A 19,183-nucleotide genomic window follows, 5' to 3' on the forward strand; every position below is an offset into this window, starting at 1 on the left:
CGCATGCCATTTTTGTCATCTCTTATCTATTACAACAATAATAGCTGCCTGTGAGGCTTTCTGTGTGTATACGCTAATGCAACGGTGAATTTTATGACTTTTTGCGTTTTTGCTTTGATCTGCTGCTGTCCGACAAACTGCGGACTACAGTGAACGCTCGCTGCAAGTAACGTTAAATGTGTTAATTGTGTTTTGTTAACATGAACTTTTGATCATATTCTTGTGAAGGGTCTTGAATATACACATACATGTATATGATCAAGTGATGAATATTAGCAGGCAGGTCAATATAGCCATGCTTGCCTGTTCCTCTGTCTGTTTACATATACATATGTATTCAAAATAGTCTCTCACTTTAAAAGCTATCGTCGTAAAGCTTTTGCGTATGTCCGCCTCTTCTGTTATAAAAGAAGAAGAGGAATTTGTCGAATTACCATATTGTGCATATTACATGCAAAATGCTTTTGCTTTTAAATATATTTGACTATTCCCCTCACATTTTGGACCTTTTCCAATTGAAGTAACAGATTATATGGCTTCTATTTTGGTCGGAAATAAAGCTTTTCTTCAAATGTGTTTTAATGCCACGTGTCCACATGCCGCTTTGTCTTTTGCTAGTGCCAAAAATAAATGCATCCTTTTTTTTCTGAATTATTATAAAAAAAAAAAAGAAAAAATTGTTCGTGCGTGCAGAGCCGCGTTTCTATGCACATGTAACTACATGGAAACAGAGTATCTGATGCACACTTGAGCACAAATGCGCCTGGCAAAAACAGTCCGGAAAAGTGACTTGGATAACTATAAGGAAAATACAAAATAAATGGAAAACTACGCGCTCGCAACTAATGTGGCGAAATGTTATTAAAAGCCAACACGACTGTTCAAATGCTCTGCAAAGCTCAGCTTTGCGGCCAAGCCATGGCTAGTTGGTTATAAAAAACGGCTGGAGGGGCTGGGGATGGGTGCTCAGCAGTCCAGCAGCGAAATAGTTAGTCGCCAGCTAAGTCGGCTGCTGTTGCTGCTGCTAAAGGGCATATCGGAACATTCTATTGGGCGGCAAGAGACACAGACAGTGTTAGAGTGTGTGTGTGAGAGGGAGAGTGAGAGAGAGAGAGAGAGTGAGAGAGAGAGAAAGAGAGAGAGAGCGAGTGAGGAAGGCAAAGCTTTGTTTGCTTTTGGCTGTTGACTGTCGACCTGCCGCCAAAATGGTTAAAAAAGAAAATTGAGCGCAAAATGCTTAACAAATATTTTATGACTACGAAGTTCAAACGCTTAAATGAGACCCACACATGTTGTTGTATTTATGTTATTTTTGTTGCTATACCCTAAAACCGTTAAAAATGGCTAAAGAGGGTATCACGGTTTTGTGGCAGCCCAAAAGAAAACTATTCCGATTCCATAACTAACATATATTCTCGATTAGAACAGAACAGAATATAACATATAACAGATCAGAGCAGAACAGCTGTTCGAGTCGATCCAGCTATGTTCAACTGTCTCCAGACTTACATTTAAAATACATTTTCTCGTTTGTCAGTTTTTCGTACGATATATACATATCTCCCATCTTTATAAGGATAAACATATATTGATTTGCAGACATGGTTTTAAAGACATAGACACCAAAATTGCTAAATGGGTTCTCGTGTATTAAACACAGACCAAGAATATTTCACTTTTCGAATAACGTTTCCCAATTTCACCAAAGTCAGTAAAAAAACCTCATTCATAAACTGAAACCCAACAGCTGCGGTATATGCACACAATTGGGTGCTATATCTGGGCGCTGAAAATTTCGAAAGGATTCTACTGTAAATACCGAAGTTATTCAAGACTGACTTTCCTATAATGGGGGAGCCTGGATGAAGAAGAAGCTTGTGTGTGCGTGTGTGTATATGAAATAAGTTTGGAATGCTTGCAATTGCTGCTCGAGGCCAGGTACAGGGTATTTGCCAGTTGGGCACACTCGACTCGAGCGCTCTTGCTTATTGTTGTTGTAGTTGTTACTGGCAAATTACCCAAAAAGCCAACAGCAGCCAACTATTTTGTAAGCAACAACAACGCATCGTACACACATACATATATATTTCCCGGACCAGTTCGTGCTGTTGCTGTTGCTGCAGCTGTTGTTGTTGTTGTTGTTGGTTCTGATTCTGGCTCTGGTCCTGGTCCTAGCCATGTCTGTTAGCGGCTCCCACCGGCTGTTGTTGGTTATATTATGCGCTGCATCGCTGCCGCCAAAAAATTGTTTGAAATTCCTAACAAAGCATTTTAACAATTTGCTGACATTATAACGGCGACAAGTTGACTTGAGAGTCAATAAACTGTTAACTAAAAACAACAAAAAATAAAAATAAAAAAAAAATAAAAATGAAATAAATAAATAAAAACAAAAACAAAATGCGCCAAAGTGAAAAGTGTAAAAAGTGCTGATAGTAATAGACTAGAAAGACGTGCATCAATAGCGCCCGCTCCCTCCGCCCCATAACAGCTCGTCGCACCCAACGACCCGGCCAGCCCAGCTTGGAGCAGGCACGGCACGGGCATTGGTTGGGCGACGTCATCGTCATTGCATTGTCGAAAAAGTTTGCACAAAATTCTTTTGGAGACGACGATCAAAGATGACATCGTCGGTATCTCGCAACATAAATAGCATGGAACTTCATTAAAGCGATAAAAATCGAGAGACAAAAGCTGACGCCGTTATCCTTCGCCCCGGAAAAACCGTCGATAGTATTGTTCAAAAGCTCAAAGGCAGCTGCCATAATCGAAAATCAAAACTTCGCATTTTGAAACTTTTACAGTCTTTCGTAATTCATAAAAGCTAACGAGAACTTTTCGATGCATTTAATTAAAACTGTGTGCATACTACATACCCTGTAATCAGACCAAATACACATTCAATTTTATATATAAAATATGTATATATATTGTTATACATATTATGGCATATACTAAGTATTATTATGCGCCTGAAATGTGACTTCTTGCAGAAGAAGACTTCTTCGACCCCAAAAAGTATATATATAACTTAATCTATGTCTGTCTGTTTCTTAGTCACGTTGATGTCGATAACTCGACACGTTTCTATGAAATCGATTCAAATCGACATTGATATCCAGTTTCTTGTACCTTATTTCGGAGAATGTCTTGGAATCTGCACAGATTCTGCATATATTCTCTCTGTCCCTTAAGGCATAGTCCTGGGTCTAGTCCTAATAGAGCACTGTTACTTGATAAACTAATGTTTGCTTTGAAATTATAAAATGAAAGGCTACAGTAATGTTGCTATAGCATCATCATTATCATCAGCATCATCATCATTATTATCAGCAGCAGCAGCAGCAGCAGCAGTTGCCTCATCATCATCAATATTAGAATGCGCTGTGGATACGCCACAAAGTATGCAGCAGCAATTTATTAAAGCTTTTGGCTCTCGCTTATGTTAAGCCCTGAGTGCTCGGGTGTGGCATGCAATAGTTATAAGTTTTATTTTGTATATTTGTATATATATATTATTTTGTTCTGTTGCTTATGGTAACATTAGTTGTAAAGTGCTGTTTTTGTACGCTCGAATTTGATAACATTATGGAGCCTCGAGTGCATGCATATGCGTAATTTCGTGCTATGATGTATGCAATCTAGGTGCAGCTGCTTTGAGACACGCGAGCCTGGGTAATCAGCAAAAGAGAGAAAGGGAGATGGAGGGAAAAGCATTATGATGTGGCAGCCAGACAGTGGGCTATATCAATCAGGAAGCTGCCATTTTAATTGATATTGTTTGGGCGTTGTTTAAATTAAACTCTGGCTGGCAATAAACCGAAGCGCAATTAACGCGTGCGTTCCACAAATCGAATTCGCCGCAAAATTGTGTGTTAATAATGTTTCATTGGGAAAAACGCGAAAACATATAAGCCAATCGCATTTGGATGTAACCTCTAGCGCAATTCCGATCAATTAACAAACTATTACCCCAGACAATGATGATTTTAGCAAAATATGAAGAGTACACGTTACATATGTTTGAATCTACCCCATAAAAAAGCAGACACCAGAATTAAATTTCTGAGAGCATTTACTACAAAAATAAATTATTTTCAATTCAAGTCTAGCCTCCGTCTTTCTGTATGTACGAAGTTATCTACATTTTTATGAGATAGGTCTGGGTAATTTAATAACTTTTGGAACAACTCTTTTTTTTTCCATTTATGTATACAAATTATGCATCTATGTAGATGAAGTATATTGCGTGCTTACTTACACCAAGCCATTAATTTGATCATCTAGTAGCCAGCGCACTGAAAATAATATATTATGACAACAACAACAACAACAACAAAATTTTATAATTATTATGCCCTGTATCCATTCAAAATGTGTAAAAAGAAAGTATATTGATTTGTGTTAAAGTATGCGACGGGCAGGAGCAGACTTTACTGGTCCCGGAACTTCGCGTTGATCTCCGTAACAAAAAGATCTAGAGATCTAGAGACTTCGAATATGATTATATTTCATATTCTATTTGAGCCTAGTCAAAATCCTGGACTTTGAGAATATCCCATAGGTTACTAGACCTAAATAGTTACAAGTTTTGTAAATCCTCAAATGATTTTAACTACAACTAAGATAAGATAAAGATATCGCTAAGAAATATCGAATATTATTTAATTTAACTTTACCCCTTGTGTGTATATATATATATATCGTATCTGGGTATCTGGTATCAGTATATATATATGGTATGTGGGAGTCGGGCACGGCCCAACATATTTTTGTGTGCATTTATTTCTCGCTGTTGCAAGTGTGGCATGCCAACGTTAGCCGACACATGGCTGAATGCTGCAAAAAAACAAGTGGGGAAAACGCATGAATAAATTAATTAAAGTTTGAGCGAACATCCGTCAGTCAGTCAATCAGGCAATCAGTCAGTCAGTCAGTCAGTCAGTCAGTTAGTCAGTAAGTTTGTCCATCAATCGATCAATGTCCCGCATCTTGGCTGCCTGGAAGCAGTAGTTGCTTGTCAGCGGCATTTATAAGTCTGCCTCCTGGCTATATACTCCTTCCCCTGGCATCATCCTGGCAGTCGATACTCGATACCACACTCTTTATCAGGCATATTATGCACTTATCGTAAACACTCGAAATGCATTTGGTCGACGAGCAGACAGACAGACAGACAGACAAACAGACAGATGGATAGACAGACAGGCAGACAGATGGACAGACAGATATCGTGTGTTGAGGCGTACACACAATTTTCGGGGGCACTGTTCATTTCACGCTGGGCTCGGCAATGTTGGTCAAATGTGTGTTTGACATTTTCGATATGTTTTTGGTTAGGTTACGTGTGCCATTTAATACTTTGGCTATTTCTGGTGTTCCTGTTGCTGTTGCTGTTGCCGTTTCTGTTGCTGTTGTTGCCGCTACTGTGACTGCGGTGGCTGGCAGTATAAACTGCTTTTGCTTTTGTATTTTGCATGAAATTTCTCTAAATTGTGTGCGTTTGTTGAGGTTGTTGTTATAATTTAGTTGAAAATTGTTGTCGCATACACAAGCACGCACACACATTTTCACATATTTACGAAAAGGATATCGCATCGTTAAGCACATTAACCCATTGCTGCTGTATATTCCATTTATAATCAAGTGTCCGAAATTCTGACCAAAGCTGCATGTTTCTGATTATATATTAAGAAAAAGAAATATTGTATTATCGCAAAACAATATTTTCCACATATGTTATCGAAATCGGCTAAACATTTTCACAGCTGTCAACATTAAAGCACGCTCAGCTTCCTCTTAACAGTATAATTACATTAGAAGTACAGTAGTGCATTAGGTTATAGCACTTATGCAAGTGTACTCTGTTACCTATTAGCAGTATGCTAATACATTCGTAGTACAGTATTGCATTATGTTAAGGTATCAAGATAACTATGTGTGTGTTATGTTAATTGGAGCCGGTTGCCCTTTTTATTATATTTACAAGTATAGTGTAGTATGGCAGTATGTTAAATGGTTAACATGACTATGTTAAGTATGCCATGTTAGAGAATTACTTTTGCAGTAGAGTAAAGTAGAGTGAAGTATGGTTAGTATAATTCTGTGAAATACATTATGCTTATCAGTGTCAGGTAAATGTTTCATGTTTATAGATGCACTCAGACAAGTTCCTCTTTGGTACCGCGCATAATTATTCGAGAGACGATGATGGGTTAACTCATATACATTTTCAATTTAATTTGTGCAAAGACCAAATACATTCGCTTACGCGCTTTCGCCTGGCTTCAGTTTTTTAGAGCAACCATCTAATTCCATGGCCAGCTGAAAATCCCCATGCAGTAGACTGGGAGTAATAACCATTTCAGGCCAAGTGCATGCATTCAACCGTCTGTCGTCTGGCAGTTGGCTGAAAATTGCAATGCGAATGCTTTGCAAACTGTAATTTTGGCAACGCGAATTGGATTTGCGGCTTATAAGCACGTTTATAAATTACTGATTCGTCCACGCTCCATGGATATAACTGTATGCGACCACTTTTGTGCGCAAATAAATAAATAAAATCATTTGTTTTTTTTTTTTTTTTTTTTTTTTTACCATATTAACATAACACCCTCAGCGTTGATTTGTAGCCAGGTTTAGTCAGAGGCAGCTGAGAATCTCTTAATTAATATTTGTGCCTGGTTTAGATTGTTTCTTGACCTTTTTGTATTTTAATATGCAACATTTCAATAGTTGACCAACTTTACTCGTGATCTAGAATATATGTAATATGCCTTAATTGTTATTGTTTTCATAACAACATCCAATTCTGCGTATACTTAATATGATATACTATTTATATCGTTCGATATCGCGTGTCATATATAGACGCACAATTTACTCATGACCCGTTTACCCATTTTTGTTAGGTATAAATGTTATTGTACAATGCCTAAATAGCTTTTACCTTGAATGGGCTGCAATTTGGTTGAACACTTTTATTAAAATTCCATATCGAATTAAGCTTTGTAATTTGGCTTAAATTAAAATGCATTTTCCGGCCTTGACCAACAGACCAATTGAGCAATTTACCAAACGATTAAGGCAATGAATATAACCAACAATTACATTGATTTTGGTTTTTGTTGGCCTAAACAAGTCGTTAAGCCCGCCCGAAGATAAATCGAATCAATGTCAGTTAATGATAGGCCTGAAATACCTTAAGACCTGACATAGATCTAGACTTTTAATAAGGAATCCAGAATATGCATATGCTTTTAATAATAATATCACTTAAATTAATAACAATTACACTTTTAATAAATATTATAATAAAAGCAAAATCATTTAAAATTTACTTTAAATGCCTGACTATAAACGCTTTCGAAGTTTGTCCATAAAAAGCCACAATATCGAAATATCCAACAAATGGATCTGTATTCGTAAATACGTGCATGCACATATGCATTCGGGGGTGTTTGATAAAATTAGCCGCAATATAAAGAGTTGAAATAACAATGCCATATTGAGCCATATTATGCAATTAACAGGTGCAAGTGCTTTTGCAGCAGTCTATCAACTAGCAGATACCCTGTACCAGAACAACAGTTCGTACAATTGCGATGACACATATGTACATAATAATAAACTTAAGTTGAAATCTCTGAGATGGGCGTTGGTCAAAAGAATATTTTGAAAACTCAAAGATATGCCCTTCTGTTCATAGCGCTCGTATAGATACTTTACTGAGTGCAGGGTATTGAAATGATTTTAATGCAAAATTAAATGAGAAATCATAAAAGTTTTAAATTGAACTGGCATAAAATGGAAATGAAATTAAATCGCAGTTGCAATAATATAAAAACAACAAATACAGATACATTTATGGCCACAGCAGATACGCCAGATAAAGATACAGAGACACAAAAACAAGTATGCATGCACTGTATATGGGTAAATATATCCGAACCGAATAGCCGATTAATAAAAGTATGCATACATATAGTTTTATATGTGCATAACATTGAAATTTAAATGTTTCCTATGCGTTATACGCGCAAAGATTTACCGTGTCATTCCATTCGGAATCTTATTGCGTTCACATTTATGGCCACAAATTTTGCTCAAATTGTCATGTGTGCCGCATGTATTTTTAATATGCCCAAATTTCCATGCAGATACTGTCAATTAATTTTAGCTTTATTTGCCTATTGCGTACCTGTGCATAAGTTCAGGAATCTTGCAACATTGATTCGACAAACTGTTTGAGGTGCGATGTCAATGCGAGATCTCGTTCATTTCATTATCCCACAAAAGATAACTATGAACAGGATATCTACACTATAGTTAAGCTGGTTTTAATTTGACCATAAAATGATTGCTTTGTGAATGATATTGGTAATTATATTCCACAATGAAGAGTGTGTGAGTTCAATGCTCTAACATAATTTCGCATCGGTTGCCATGATTCTCATGACTATTACCTCGTCCATATGGGCTCATAAATGTGTCCAATATCATGTCTGTCAAAATTAATTAAAATTTAATTGGGAAGCAACGCAATTAGAGCTATTTTCAAAGAAATATTTCACATTAATAACGAGCTGAGAAACATTTAATAGGCGTTTGCGGAATTTTAGATGCTCTTTAACGAATGAATGTGCCATAATGATAAAGTGAAATTGGGTAGTAATAATAATATTACCAATAAGAAATAAAATTATAATCAGTTAGCTAATAAGCTGAGTGTGAAGTAATTTAATTATAATAAAATACAAACAAGACTCAAAAAAATAATAAAAACATGAAATGTTTTTGTTTTTCGTGCTGCATCCCACCTCCCGTCCAATCGAACCAAAGTAAAACAAGCGAATACAAACTACGACATCTGTATGCTAAGATCATCTGTTTGTTAACTAAGAAGAAGAGAACCCTGAATGGTTCAATGTGATAAAGGTGTATATTTACGTGTTAGTCCAGTAGGAACAGAGAAGTTTAGTTGGCTAGTCAACCCATAGGATTTTATGTCACCCGTAATTAACCTTAGAATCAATATATCAGCAAGCACGCTTCTACGATTAATTCAAGGAAGATTATTGATCAGAAGCGAGCTGGAGTATGGCAATTGCAGCCATAAATGGCAAACAACAAGAATAGTTTCGGTAAAAATTTAATTCAGTCTGATTGCATAGAATATTTTCGCGACCAGACACATGAGGCATACTCTAGATAAGGTCATATCAAAGATATGCAAATGGTCTTTGTCGTGTATGAATCGGCGAATTCCTCTGAACATCGCTTGATGGAACTCAAAGCGATTCCTGCCTCATTGAGCACGGTCGTGATATAACAGTCGATTAAGAATTATTAATTAGATCCTATATTGATAAAAGCAACAATTTTAATAATAATTATATTGAGCATGATAAATGATGATGATGGTGATACTCATAATAATTAATGAGAATAATTATAATCATAACAATAAACAATTGGATAGAAACATGCATGTTAAATACTCCTTGAGAAAACATTGTTTAGGAAATATTTTTGAAATCTTAGAGCATTCAAGAGTCTGTGCAAGCCTTTCAGCCCATCTTGAGTAATTTTTTTTTTTTTTTTGTGAATAACATTAGCACTCGGCATTGTCAGAGCTAAGTACTTTGAAAAGGCAATTAAGTGTTAGCTGGAAAAACATGTGGGCCACAAGCAGACACTCGATAAACGGGCACTTCACTTTTCACTTCATCTGTTTGGGCTCACACGCACACGCATACACGCACAGCTGGTAATTGCAAATTGATTTTGCCATATGCATTAGCTGATACATTTATAATTATGCTTTTCAGTTGTAGGGCCGTTCCAAGTGCCCGAATCTGAATGCCTGGAAAATATAACCGGCGCAGCTAAGTGATTCCGGTGGATGAGCAATGTCCATGTGGGTGGCTGGGCTGTTGGTTTAGGGCCAAGACGCTTAAGACGCAAAACAACAGGCAAGCAGCCAAGCTGCTAAGCACCGAAAATAACCGCGAAGGCGGACATACAAGTTGTGAGGGTGACTGCGGGTGTCTGCGGGTGTGCATGGGCAGGGGATTCTCAGTCAAGTAGCTCGAAGCGCCCAAGTAGCTGCGAACTGTTGGAGCTGTGCTCCAAGAAGACGACGACGACGCACATAAAAACCACTATAAACTTTATTAATTTTAATTAAAAACACTACACTCATTCTGAGAGTTAAATTCCCGTGCACATCTTTTGGCTGTGTGCGTGACCATTGGGTAATGCCTTTCTTCTTTTTTTTTTTTTTGCTGCTGGCGTCTCGCTGCGTGCTGTAAGCCGCAGAACGCGTCCTGGCCAGCAGGCGGTGAACAGTTAACAACAGGAAAGCCCACACAAAGTGTTCCGCAATCGAGCCGAATCTCAAAAGTCCTTTCTTGCCGCTTCTCCAAAAAGTAATGAAATAATTAAAGCTGGAAGCATAAAGTTTAATTACTTTAGGGAACAATTGGAATGTTGCTTTATTGGGTTTTGTATATTGTATGTTAGTCTAACAAATGTTGGACAATATTTGAAGTTTAATCTTTTGCACCATAATTTGTCGAATTTTCTAGTCGAAGTAGTTCTTCAAATATTTGAAAACTATTAAAAGAATATTTAAGTCGGCGCGAATTTCAACAATAACATGATTCATGTTTTAAGGTTCAGTTGATGTGAAAAAAAGCTGAAATTTCGGGCTTGAATTAGATAAATTATAAACGTATTATATAGTTTTTATTTTCTTCGGTATTTACAGTGTTTTTATTAAAAATAACATAACTTAAATTAAAATTATGACTGAACTTTACATTTTGATAGATGAAAGAGCTCGTTCGGGCATGAGCTATGCCCCATGTAATTAGTGTATAATAATGAAGAAGCTGCAACTGAAAAATCTGGTCAAAGTTTTGCTGAAAAGGCGTAAGATGTTCGGGGGTAGAATTGAGGGTCAGCAGTTGGGGTTTGGCTAAGGTTGCCCATGGGCTAAGGGCGCGGGCGCGGACATGAAGCTCGGAGCTTGGGGTTGCCGCTGCGAGTTTCTTATTTATTGTTTTGGCGGTGCGCGGCAGTTGGCCGCTTAATGCCATAAAAAACAAAGGTGCCATGGCGATAAACAATAAAGGGGGTGCAGATGGTCGCTGGGTGGTGGGCGGTGGGTGGTGTTTGGTGTAGGGACTCGCTGCCAAGCATTTTATGCAAATTTATGGCTTAAACACCAATTTTTTGGTTTTTTTTTTTATTATTAATTTTAAATAGCAAGTGCTCGCGCCGGCAACAGATATATATATAAATCAAATACAACAAATACAAAATATATGATGAGCACTCGCATACACACACGCACACACACACACATACACACAATCACATGCACGCACACACACTCGAAAAAAAAAAGATAAAGTAATTAATTAACTCCTAACGTTTTTGGACTCTTGGCTTTGTCTGCGCGACATTGAGGTGAGCGACTCACTGCTGGAATCTTTGGCCAGGCCATGGAGCGGGCCGAGCAGACTGAGCAAAACTGGCAGCAGGATTAGGCCATGTGCGGCACCAATGAGCACAATGCCCAAATACATGCGGAAATAGAAGACCTGAAAGATCTGTGATTTCGAAAAGGCCAGCACAATAATGCCAGCGAATTTGGTCAACGTAATCCCGGATAGAACGCTGCTGCCGGTAACGCTGAGCGAATGGAACGCCCGCTGCTGAGCGTTGCCCCTGGCCTGCTTAAACGAGCGCACAATATGCGAGATGAACTCAACGCCAATGCCGACACAGACGACCAGGTTGACCAACGAGATGGCGTTCAGGGTTATGTCCCAGGCCCACATCATGCCGCCCATATTAATCAGAATGCAGACGACCATGAAGAGCACAATCAGGGCCGACGTAATATCCAGCCCGGTTAGCAGCAGAGTCACAGCAAAAATGGCCGCCAACGATAGACCCAGCGATACCAGGGCATCATCCCAGATGGTCAAATACTGTTCATAAAAGATGAAGAACACGCAATAGGGAAACACTTCTGTATCGGCGCCATTATTGGCCAGCATCTCATTGATTTCAGCCTGGACACGACGCGCCTCCCGCAGCGCCGCCACAAACTTGTCCGATGTTGTCGACGTGGTCGAGTATTGCATAAAGTGCGTATCCAATATGGTAGCCAGACCCTCGTCGTTTAGCGTATAAATGACGGCCTGCAACGATGAACATATATGTCAGATGTTAGCCATTATTGTTTGAAATTCCTCTTTTGGTTGCACACAAAGATTTTTGTTTGTTGGTTTCAATTCGTGGTTTAGGCCAAGCCTCGCTTCGCCGCCTTAAGCTTCGGTTCGTATATAATTATATTTTTTTTTTGGCATATTAATGAAGCAAGATTTGTCTTCTAGTTCTAATGTTCTAAATTCCTTTCAATTAAAACCTTTGCAACGAGGTATTAACACCAAGAGCGAGTAGATTGTCTGTATGGCTACATCGTCAGCAGTCAATGTCTTGTCCCCAGAATGAAGCTATAACCATTTGAGAATTATAAGCAGACAGGCGAACAGGCTGGCATGACCAAAACCCACTCTTGTATGCTTTAGCATGCATTATATACTGTGTTTGCGTTTGTTATAAAAAACAATTTTGGATTTTGGTTCGGTATTCAAGCTAAGTTTCCCTTTATGGCAGCTTTGAATATATCAAATAATATTTTACTTTAAATATTTGCAATTATTTCAAGCATACAACAACATAATTCGTGTAAATGGGGTTTGGTTAAAGTAAAAGCCTTTCATTTATACCTAAACTGCGGTTGATAAGCATAGAATATCTTTTTAGTTTTAAAATTCGCTGAGATTCATCAGACAGACAGACATTGCATATTCCATTTTTATAAGAAAATAGTAAATATATTATAACAGAGAAAAATGTTGATTGAGCTGTGCTTGAGGGTTTTGTGTACTTACGTCAGCGTAGGAAGGTCGGCCAGCCTTGGCGCATTCAGCATCGGGTAGATCGGAGAGGAAAATTGGCACATATTTGTCAAATGTTTCCGGAGTAGGCCGCAGTCCATCTTCTGTGAATTGCCGCTCACAGGGGTAACAATCTTCGCTCTTGGAGTCTAGAATTAACAGACGAATGAGACTGTAGTTTAATCAAATGCATGGTGGCATGCCTTGTGCGCACTTACTGCTCGGACAGAAGCCGCCGGTGGTGGCATTTATCTTGCAACAATCAGAAATACCGATCCAATCGATATAGTCGTCGATCCATGAGGATGCCGGTCGGGCCAGTGCGGTTATCTGCGGGTAGCGCGACTGCGTGTAGAGCTGCACGGAAAGCGAATCGTTGTTGCATTCAACGCCGCCGCATATAAAGTTCTGATGAGCCGGATTGCTGTAGTTCAGGCCTGGCTTAAGCACCCAGTAGACGGGCGCACCCATGGCCAGTAGATCGTCCATGTAACGGAAATACTTGACCACATGCGAATCTTTGGGCATGGACATTTCCTGATCCAAGCCTGGTTCAATTGAGGGCATGACCATCAAAGACAGGGCCGTGACCACAGTGAAGATAAGCAGCACGATAATCTTAACCGGTCTGAAATGCATGAATTGATTGACGGCTCTGACTCACTCAAAATTCAAGGGTCACTCACTTCGATAGCAAGAAGGGCGCATAGAAGTTCTTGAAGAGCTGCTCCAGTACGCCAACCTCATGGGCTTTCTGCGGCTTCACCTTGCTGCGCACACAGCACAGCATGTCCAGGCGACCGTCCAGATAGCGTCGCTCATCGATGGCCATCAGAGCCACAAAGGCGGTGATCTGCAGCAAGAAGTCCAACAATATGGCGATGGCTGCGTACATGGCGAATGTCTTTACGGCGGGCATCTCGGAGATGGCGCCAATGGCAAAGCAGGCGAACTCGCTGCTGGCCGTTTGCAGAATGGATGGTCCCACCTGGCCGATGGCCTCGCCGATGGCCTCGTGTGTGCTCGGATAGCGACTGTGATCCAGGCGCTGATAGGTGTGCACCATTATGAAGATATTGTCAACGCCAACGGCGAGCACCAGGAACGGTATCACCTCGATTGCCAGCATAGTGGTTGTCACGCCCACATATCCCCAAAAGCCCAGGCTGCAGATGACAGAGGCCAGCACAATAACGATTCCACTCACGGCCAACATGATGCGCGAGTCCCTCAGGAAGCCGACACAGCTACGTATGCGGCCCAGCGCGATGGCCACGTAGAGAAACATTACCACATAGCTGATGACCACGGTGCCCACCTCGCCCTCGGATAGCTCGACAATGGCATCCTGTATGGAACGCTCCGCAGAGTAGGCTATGTCCAGGCGTGTGCTGGTGTAGTTCCTCATGAAGTCAATGAAGCGTTTCTCCCATTCGAAGCTAATATCCAGCTTGCTGACATCGTTCTGGTTCTTGCCCAGAAATGTCAATACAAGGCCAGTGGCTAGCATATAGTCGGGATCCTCGCCACTCGCAACAGCTGGCATGCCGCCCACAGCAATGCCCGGCTCAATGGGTCCGCCATAGGTGCCGAAGCAGTCCTCCATCATTGGCACACTTTTTATTGTGAAATTATGATAATTATTATTATTATGCATGCATTTATTGTATGCCTATAATTTTACGGTTTCGGTACGCTCTCTACGTAATTTGAAAGATTTATTAGATATTTCAGACAACTTATTCTTATGCTTACTTAATTTAGCCTGACTAGGCTTCTGTATCTGAACCCAAAGCCTGGCAAAGGCAACCAAAAATTTTCCAATATAATATTGAACGTATATTTCCAAGGATGTTTATGAAAATTCAATTCACACATTCTTGATAGAATCCTATCTTTCTCGGTGGAAAATGCGGATCAAAGATTTTATGAGCGAAGATACAAGATCTTTGTAAACATTCATCTGATGCATGTTTCACACTTTTCGAGCAATACTTTAAATGCTTTAAATTCCACTGTACGCCCTCAAACTTAAGACGTTCTCGAGATAGAACGGTTTGATTAAAATTTTCCAAGGGGGGAAATGGGTGATAAAGTTTAATCAACCATTTGAAGCACATAACTTGCCACGGCCAAAGACGGGGAAAACCCGCTGATTGGAAATGCGAGCTGAGTTGACATAGCTATGTTTGCCTTTCACAGCTTGAAGGTCCACCTCTTTCTATCATATGGCTCCAATAGGAACAAACGATTGAAAATGAAATTTAAGGAAAGTTATTTCATTGTTTATCAAGGACAAGCAGCTATATTTGGCACACCGCAGGTTAAATATATTCGCAGACACAAAGCTTAGAGGTTCATTTAAACAAGAACTTTTTACCACACTGGGATATAAAATATGTAACAGACTAATACAGCCAGTGTTGTTTAATGTTTTTTAAGTATCAAATCAGCTGCTAGTCAGCTGTTATTGATCTTAGCTATTTACTGAACACTAGCTTGCCAGTGTTGTGCAAAGGGCAAACACTTTTTGTACAGAGTGGGATCGTGACGGGTTAGGAAATGACGAAAAATATGAATAAATTAACAAGTGTCTAACAATAGAAGCTGATGTGTTAAGAAGCTCGTTGTTGTCGAGGTTGTTTTTCATGCAAAACTCACTTGTAGAGCTTTATGGTTTGGTAGGTTTCTGTTGATCAGATAAGAAGTAAAGTGGAACTAATAAATGCCAATTGTGGTGAAGATATCTTGAAAAACCGAAACTTTTTTCTATATATATGACAGCTCAATGCTCTAGGGAGAGAGAGAGAGAGAGAGAGAGAGAGAGAGAGAGAGAGAGAGAGAGGCAGAGGCCCTATTTAAATTCCTTAAATCTATTCTCCTTGTTACTCCTTCTTTCTTAGCCTTGCAAACTCAGACTTTGAATACAGTTAAGATTTTTCATATATGTAACTTGTTGGGACTTACCGCAAGCAATCCTCCAATTGATTCAGATAGTTTATGGTATAGTTATTGGCGTCCACATAGGAGCTTTGGAATTTGGACATGTCGTGCTGGAAGTAGCCATAGACGGACTGTATGACACAGTCATCGACGGTGGGTGTTAGGCCGGGATAGAGAACTGGCGCATAGCATATCTTGTCCAATCCGGCGTCCTCTGACATGCCCAGCTGCATAATCTGTTCCTGCAGCTCGAATACCTCCTGCAGGAAACTCTGCTCAAAGGCTGGACCAAACGTGAGATTTCCGTTGATTGTCTCGTGTGTAAACTGCGATGACAGACAAAGAGTCCAAGAGATAGAGATAGATAGAGAGAGAGAGAGAGTGAGAGGGAGGGAGGGGGAAAGGATGAGTGAATACTTTGTTGTAAATGAGAGAATATTTACCGTGTTTTTGTTTACTGGCTTCACAAAGAGCTGATTGGTGCGATAGAAGGGTCCAAAATGCTGATCGAAATAGTCCTTCTCGATGCGCGTCTGACTCTGTTCGCTGGCCCACAGCTCGACGGGATCGGTGGTTACGTTCATGTAGACTATACCATAGCCGAGCCCACCAATGGCCCAGGAGCACAGAGCCAGCACCAGGACCGGATGCTTGGCACAGAAGGTGCCCCAGCTGCGACAGCCGCGATACAGAAACTCGCCGTATAAGGTTGGCATACAAACATTGGCGCCTCGACGATCCCCGGTGGCACCCCAGCAAATGAAGCCTGTTATCAGCAGGCCCAGCACCAAGGCAACTATAAATGTGATGCCATACAGTCCGGCCACCTGCCACGGATCCACGGGCCCAGTTGGCGCCTCAGTCAATGGGCACGACTCCTCGCAATCGATGCATGCGCAGGCATAGTTGCCCTCATAGCTCTGTCCGCAGTCGAGCGGATGCACCTCCAGATAGTAATCGTCGGAGCCTTCGGGCGCATCCTCCGACCACATATAATTGATAACGAACGGCACATAGTCGCTGTTCTCCGCATCGCCCATGAAGTTATACCATTTGCGATAATTACAGGTCTTGGCATTGTAGGCACCACAGCCCAGATCCATGGCGGGTCGACCCGTTTGCGGATGCTGTATGCTGGCACAGCTGTTGTAGATTTTCATGACGCTCTCATCTTGGATGCGATAATCAATGTGCTCCACAAAGTCCACGTCGTCTGGATTCTTTGCCAGGTAGGCGGTCAAGAAGAGCGAATGATTTTGGGCACAGGTCATAGAGCAAACGGTCAGTGCCATGTTCAATGTACAGGTTGGACACCTTGAATAGACACCATCGGCCTGCGTCAATCCTCCGTCCATGGTTACAATCTGTTTTGCATCGCAGCAAAGCTTTAGCTCCTCGTCCCCATTTTCGCCCTTGTATTCCGCATACAGGGTGGGGCAGCGTTTGGCAAAAATGGCCTCAGAATCCGCATTGTTTACGGCCAGGGGGGGACCAGAGTACGCCAAATTCTGTGCATGTTCACCAATCATATGGCTCTCTCCATACCAAATGCAATCGGCCCTCGCGCCCAGCTGCACAGCCGTTGCCAATAGCAGCGCGACCAGTTGCAATTTCACTGCCATTTCAGGCCACAAAAGAAACAAAACAACAACAAAAAATAAATAAATAAACGAAAAAAAAAAAACAAATAAAAAAAAAAACGAATTTTATTTGCAGCACAGTTGACCAGCAGCCACTTTAAGCGCAACAACCGAGCAGCTCGTTAACTGTCTAACAACTGATTAATCAATTGAAATTAAAAACCAGCTAGCTATGTGGGTAGCAGTATCGAACTGAAGTGCTCTCTGCTGGGCATTGATTAGATTTCGGTGCTGATTCGGCGATTAACCAGCTCTGAGCTCCATTAACAGCCCAGCTGCGGCTTATCTGGGCCGGAGGCAGATAAGCCGCCCGTTGGCAGCCGATTCGGAAATCGATTAAAGTTCCATTTTTCTTGTTGTTGTTATTGTTGTGGTATTTTCAATTCGAGTAGCAACAAAACTACTTTATCCCTCAAAACTGGATAGGGTCCAATAACTAAAATATATATGTACACATATATATATATATATATAAAACATAAACTTTTAAACCTATGTTGTCATTTGCACTGGGCTAAATGGTCTGGTTCCAGCTTCCTTTACCGAAATAACACAATCTATAATTGATCATTAGTAGATCATGATTTTTTTATATCAATAATAAATATATTAACTAACCACCCAACTATCATTACCATGGCGAAGATTAAATACCCTAGCAGAGAAGAATGTTAATAATAATTTCAAGAGCAGAACAATGTAACTATTATAGATAGTAGTTCAATGTTCATGGGATTTTACTTGTACATGAGGAGCAAAGCAAAATAGAGAGCATATAGAGAAAGAGAGTGAATGAGATAGAGAGATAGAGAGGGGAGAGAGAGAGAAGGAGAGAGAGAGACAGACAGAGAGAGAAAGAAAGAAACAGAAGAGATAAAGATATTGAAAGGGGATAGAGAGAGAGAGAGAGAGAGAGTGAGAGAGAGAGAGAGAGAAAGAGAGAAGGTGGACGAGGACAGAGAGAGAGAAAAAAAAGGAGATAAAGTTAAAGCTGGAAAGAGAGGGTGGAGAGAAAGAAAGGGGGGAGAGATATACATGGAGTGTGGGAGAAAGAGAGAGGGATACATAGAGTATGAGAGAGAGAGAGAGAGAAAGAGGGAGTACAGTAGAGAGAAATTAAGAGACATGAAGTATCAGAGATTTAAATAGAGATAGAGTTGACGAAGAGATTTGCTACACAATTTCGTGGTATAATGTTTAAATTGTGATGTATTGTGGTAAGTCCAGCTTGAATTCGTGAGAATCGCGTAGGAGGGCGATATTTAACAATTCCTTTTTTATGTGTAAATTACATCGTAGCACGAAAAGCTAAACCTACGACTATATGCACTCATATGTTTATACATGTTATATGTATGTGTTATTCCTCCCACATGCATGCATGCATGCTTATATACAAATCTAGATTATTTTATTATCCAACCAAGATGGCATTTAGAAAAACCCAGCACTACCAGCTGTCAGTCAGTCAGCCAGTCGGTCAATCAGTCAATCAATAAAACGATCATTTTTATTTTCCTTAGTAGCAATAGAAGAAGATAATACATAAAATGGCTCGTTAGAGGTTTTTGTATGTGATTCACTTGGTCATTCGTCACGGCCTAATGGCTTTTGTTACCTTGC

General features: G+C 40.2%; 1 protein-coding gene across 1 annotated transcript; it reads right to left on the minus strand.

Annotated features, from left to right (window-relative positions):
* Window positions 1-10,746: 10,746 nt before the first annotated feature.
* On the minus strand, window positions 10,747-17,629 carry Npc1b (Niemann-Pick type C-1b). Its single transcript, XM_002055193.4, has 6 exons — window positions 16,364-17,629; window positions 15,945-16,246; window positions 13,664-14,593; window positions 13,196-13,605; window positions 12,972-13,126; window positions 10,747-12,215 (listed from the first exon to the last, which is right to left on the minus strand). The coding sequence occupies exons 1-6, from the start codon at window positions 17,540-17,542 to the stop codon at window positions 11,427-11,429; spliced, it is 3,765 nt and encodes a 1,254-aa protein (XP_002055229.1). The 5' UTR covers window positions 17,543-17,629; the 3' UTR covers window positions 10,747-11,426.
* Window positions 17,630-19,183: the final 1,554 nt, after the last annotated feature.

The sequence above is a fragment of the Drosophila virilis genome, chromosome X (genome assembly GCF_030788295.1).
Source record: "Drosophila virilis strain 15010-1051.87 chromosome X, Dvir_AGI_RSII-ME, whole genome shotgun sequence".
NCBI classification, from domain to species: domain Eukaryota; kingdom Metazoa; phylum Arthropoda; class Insecta; order Diptera; family Drosophilidae; genus Drosophila; species Drosophila virilis.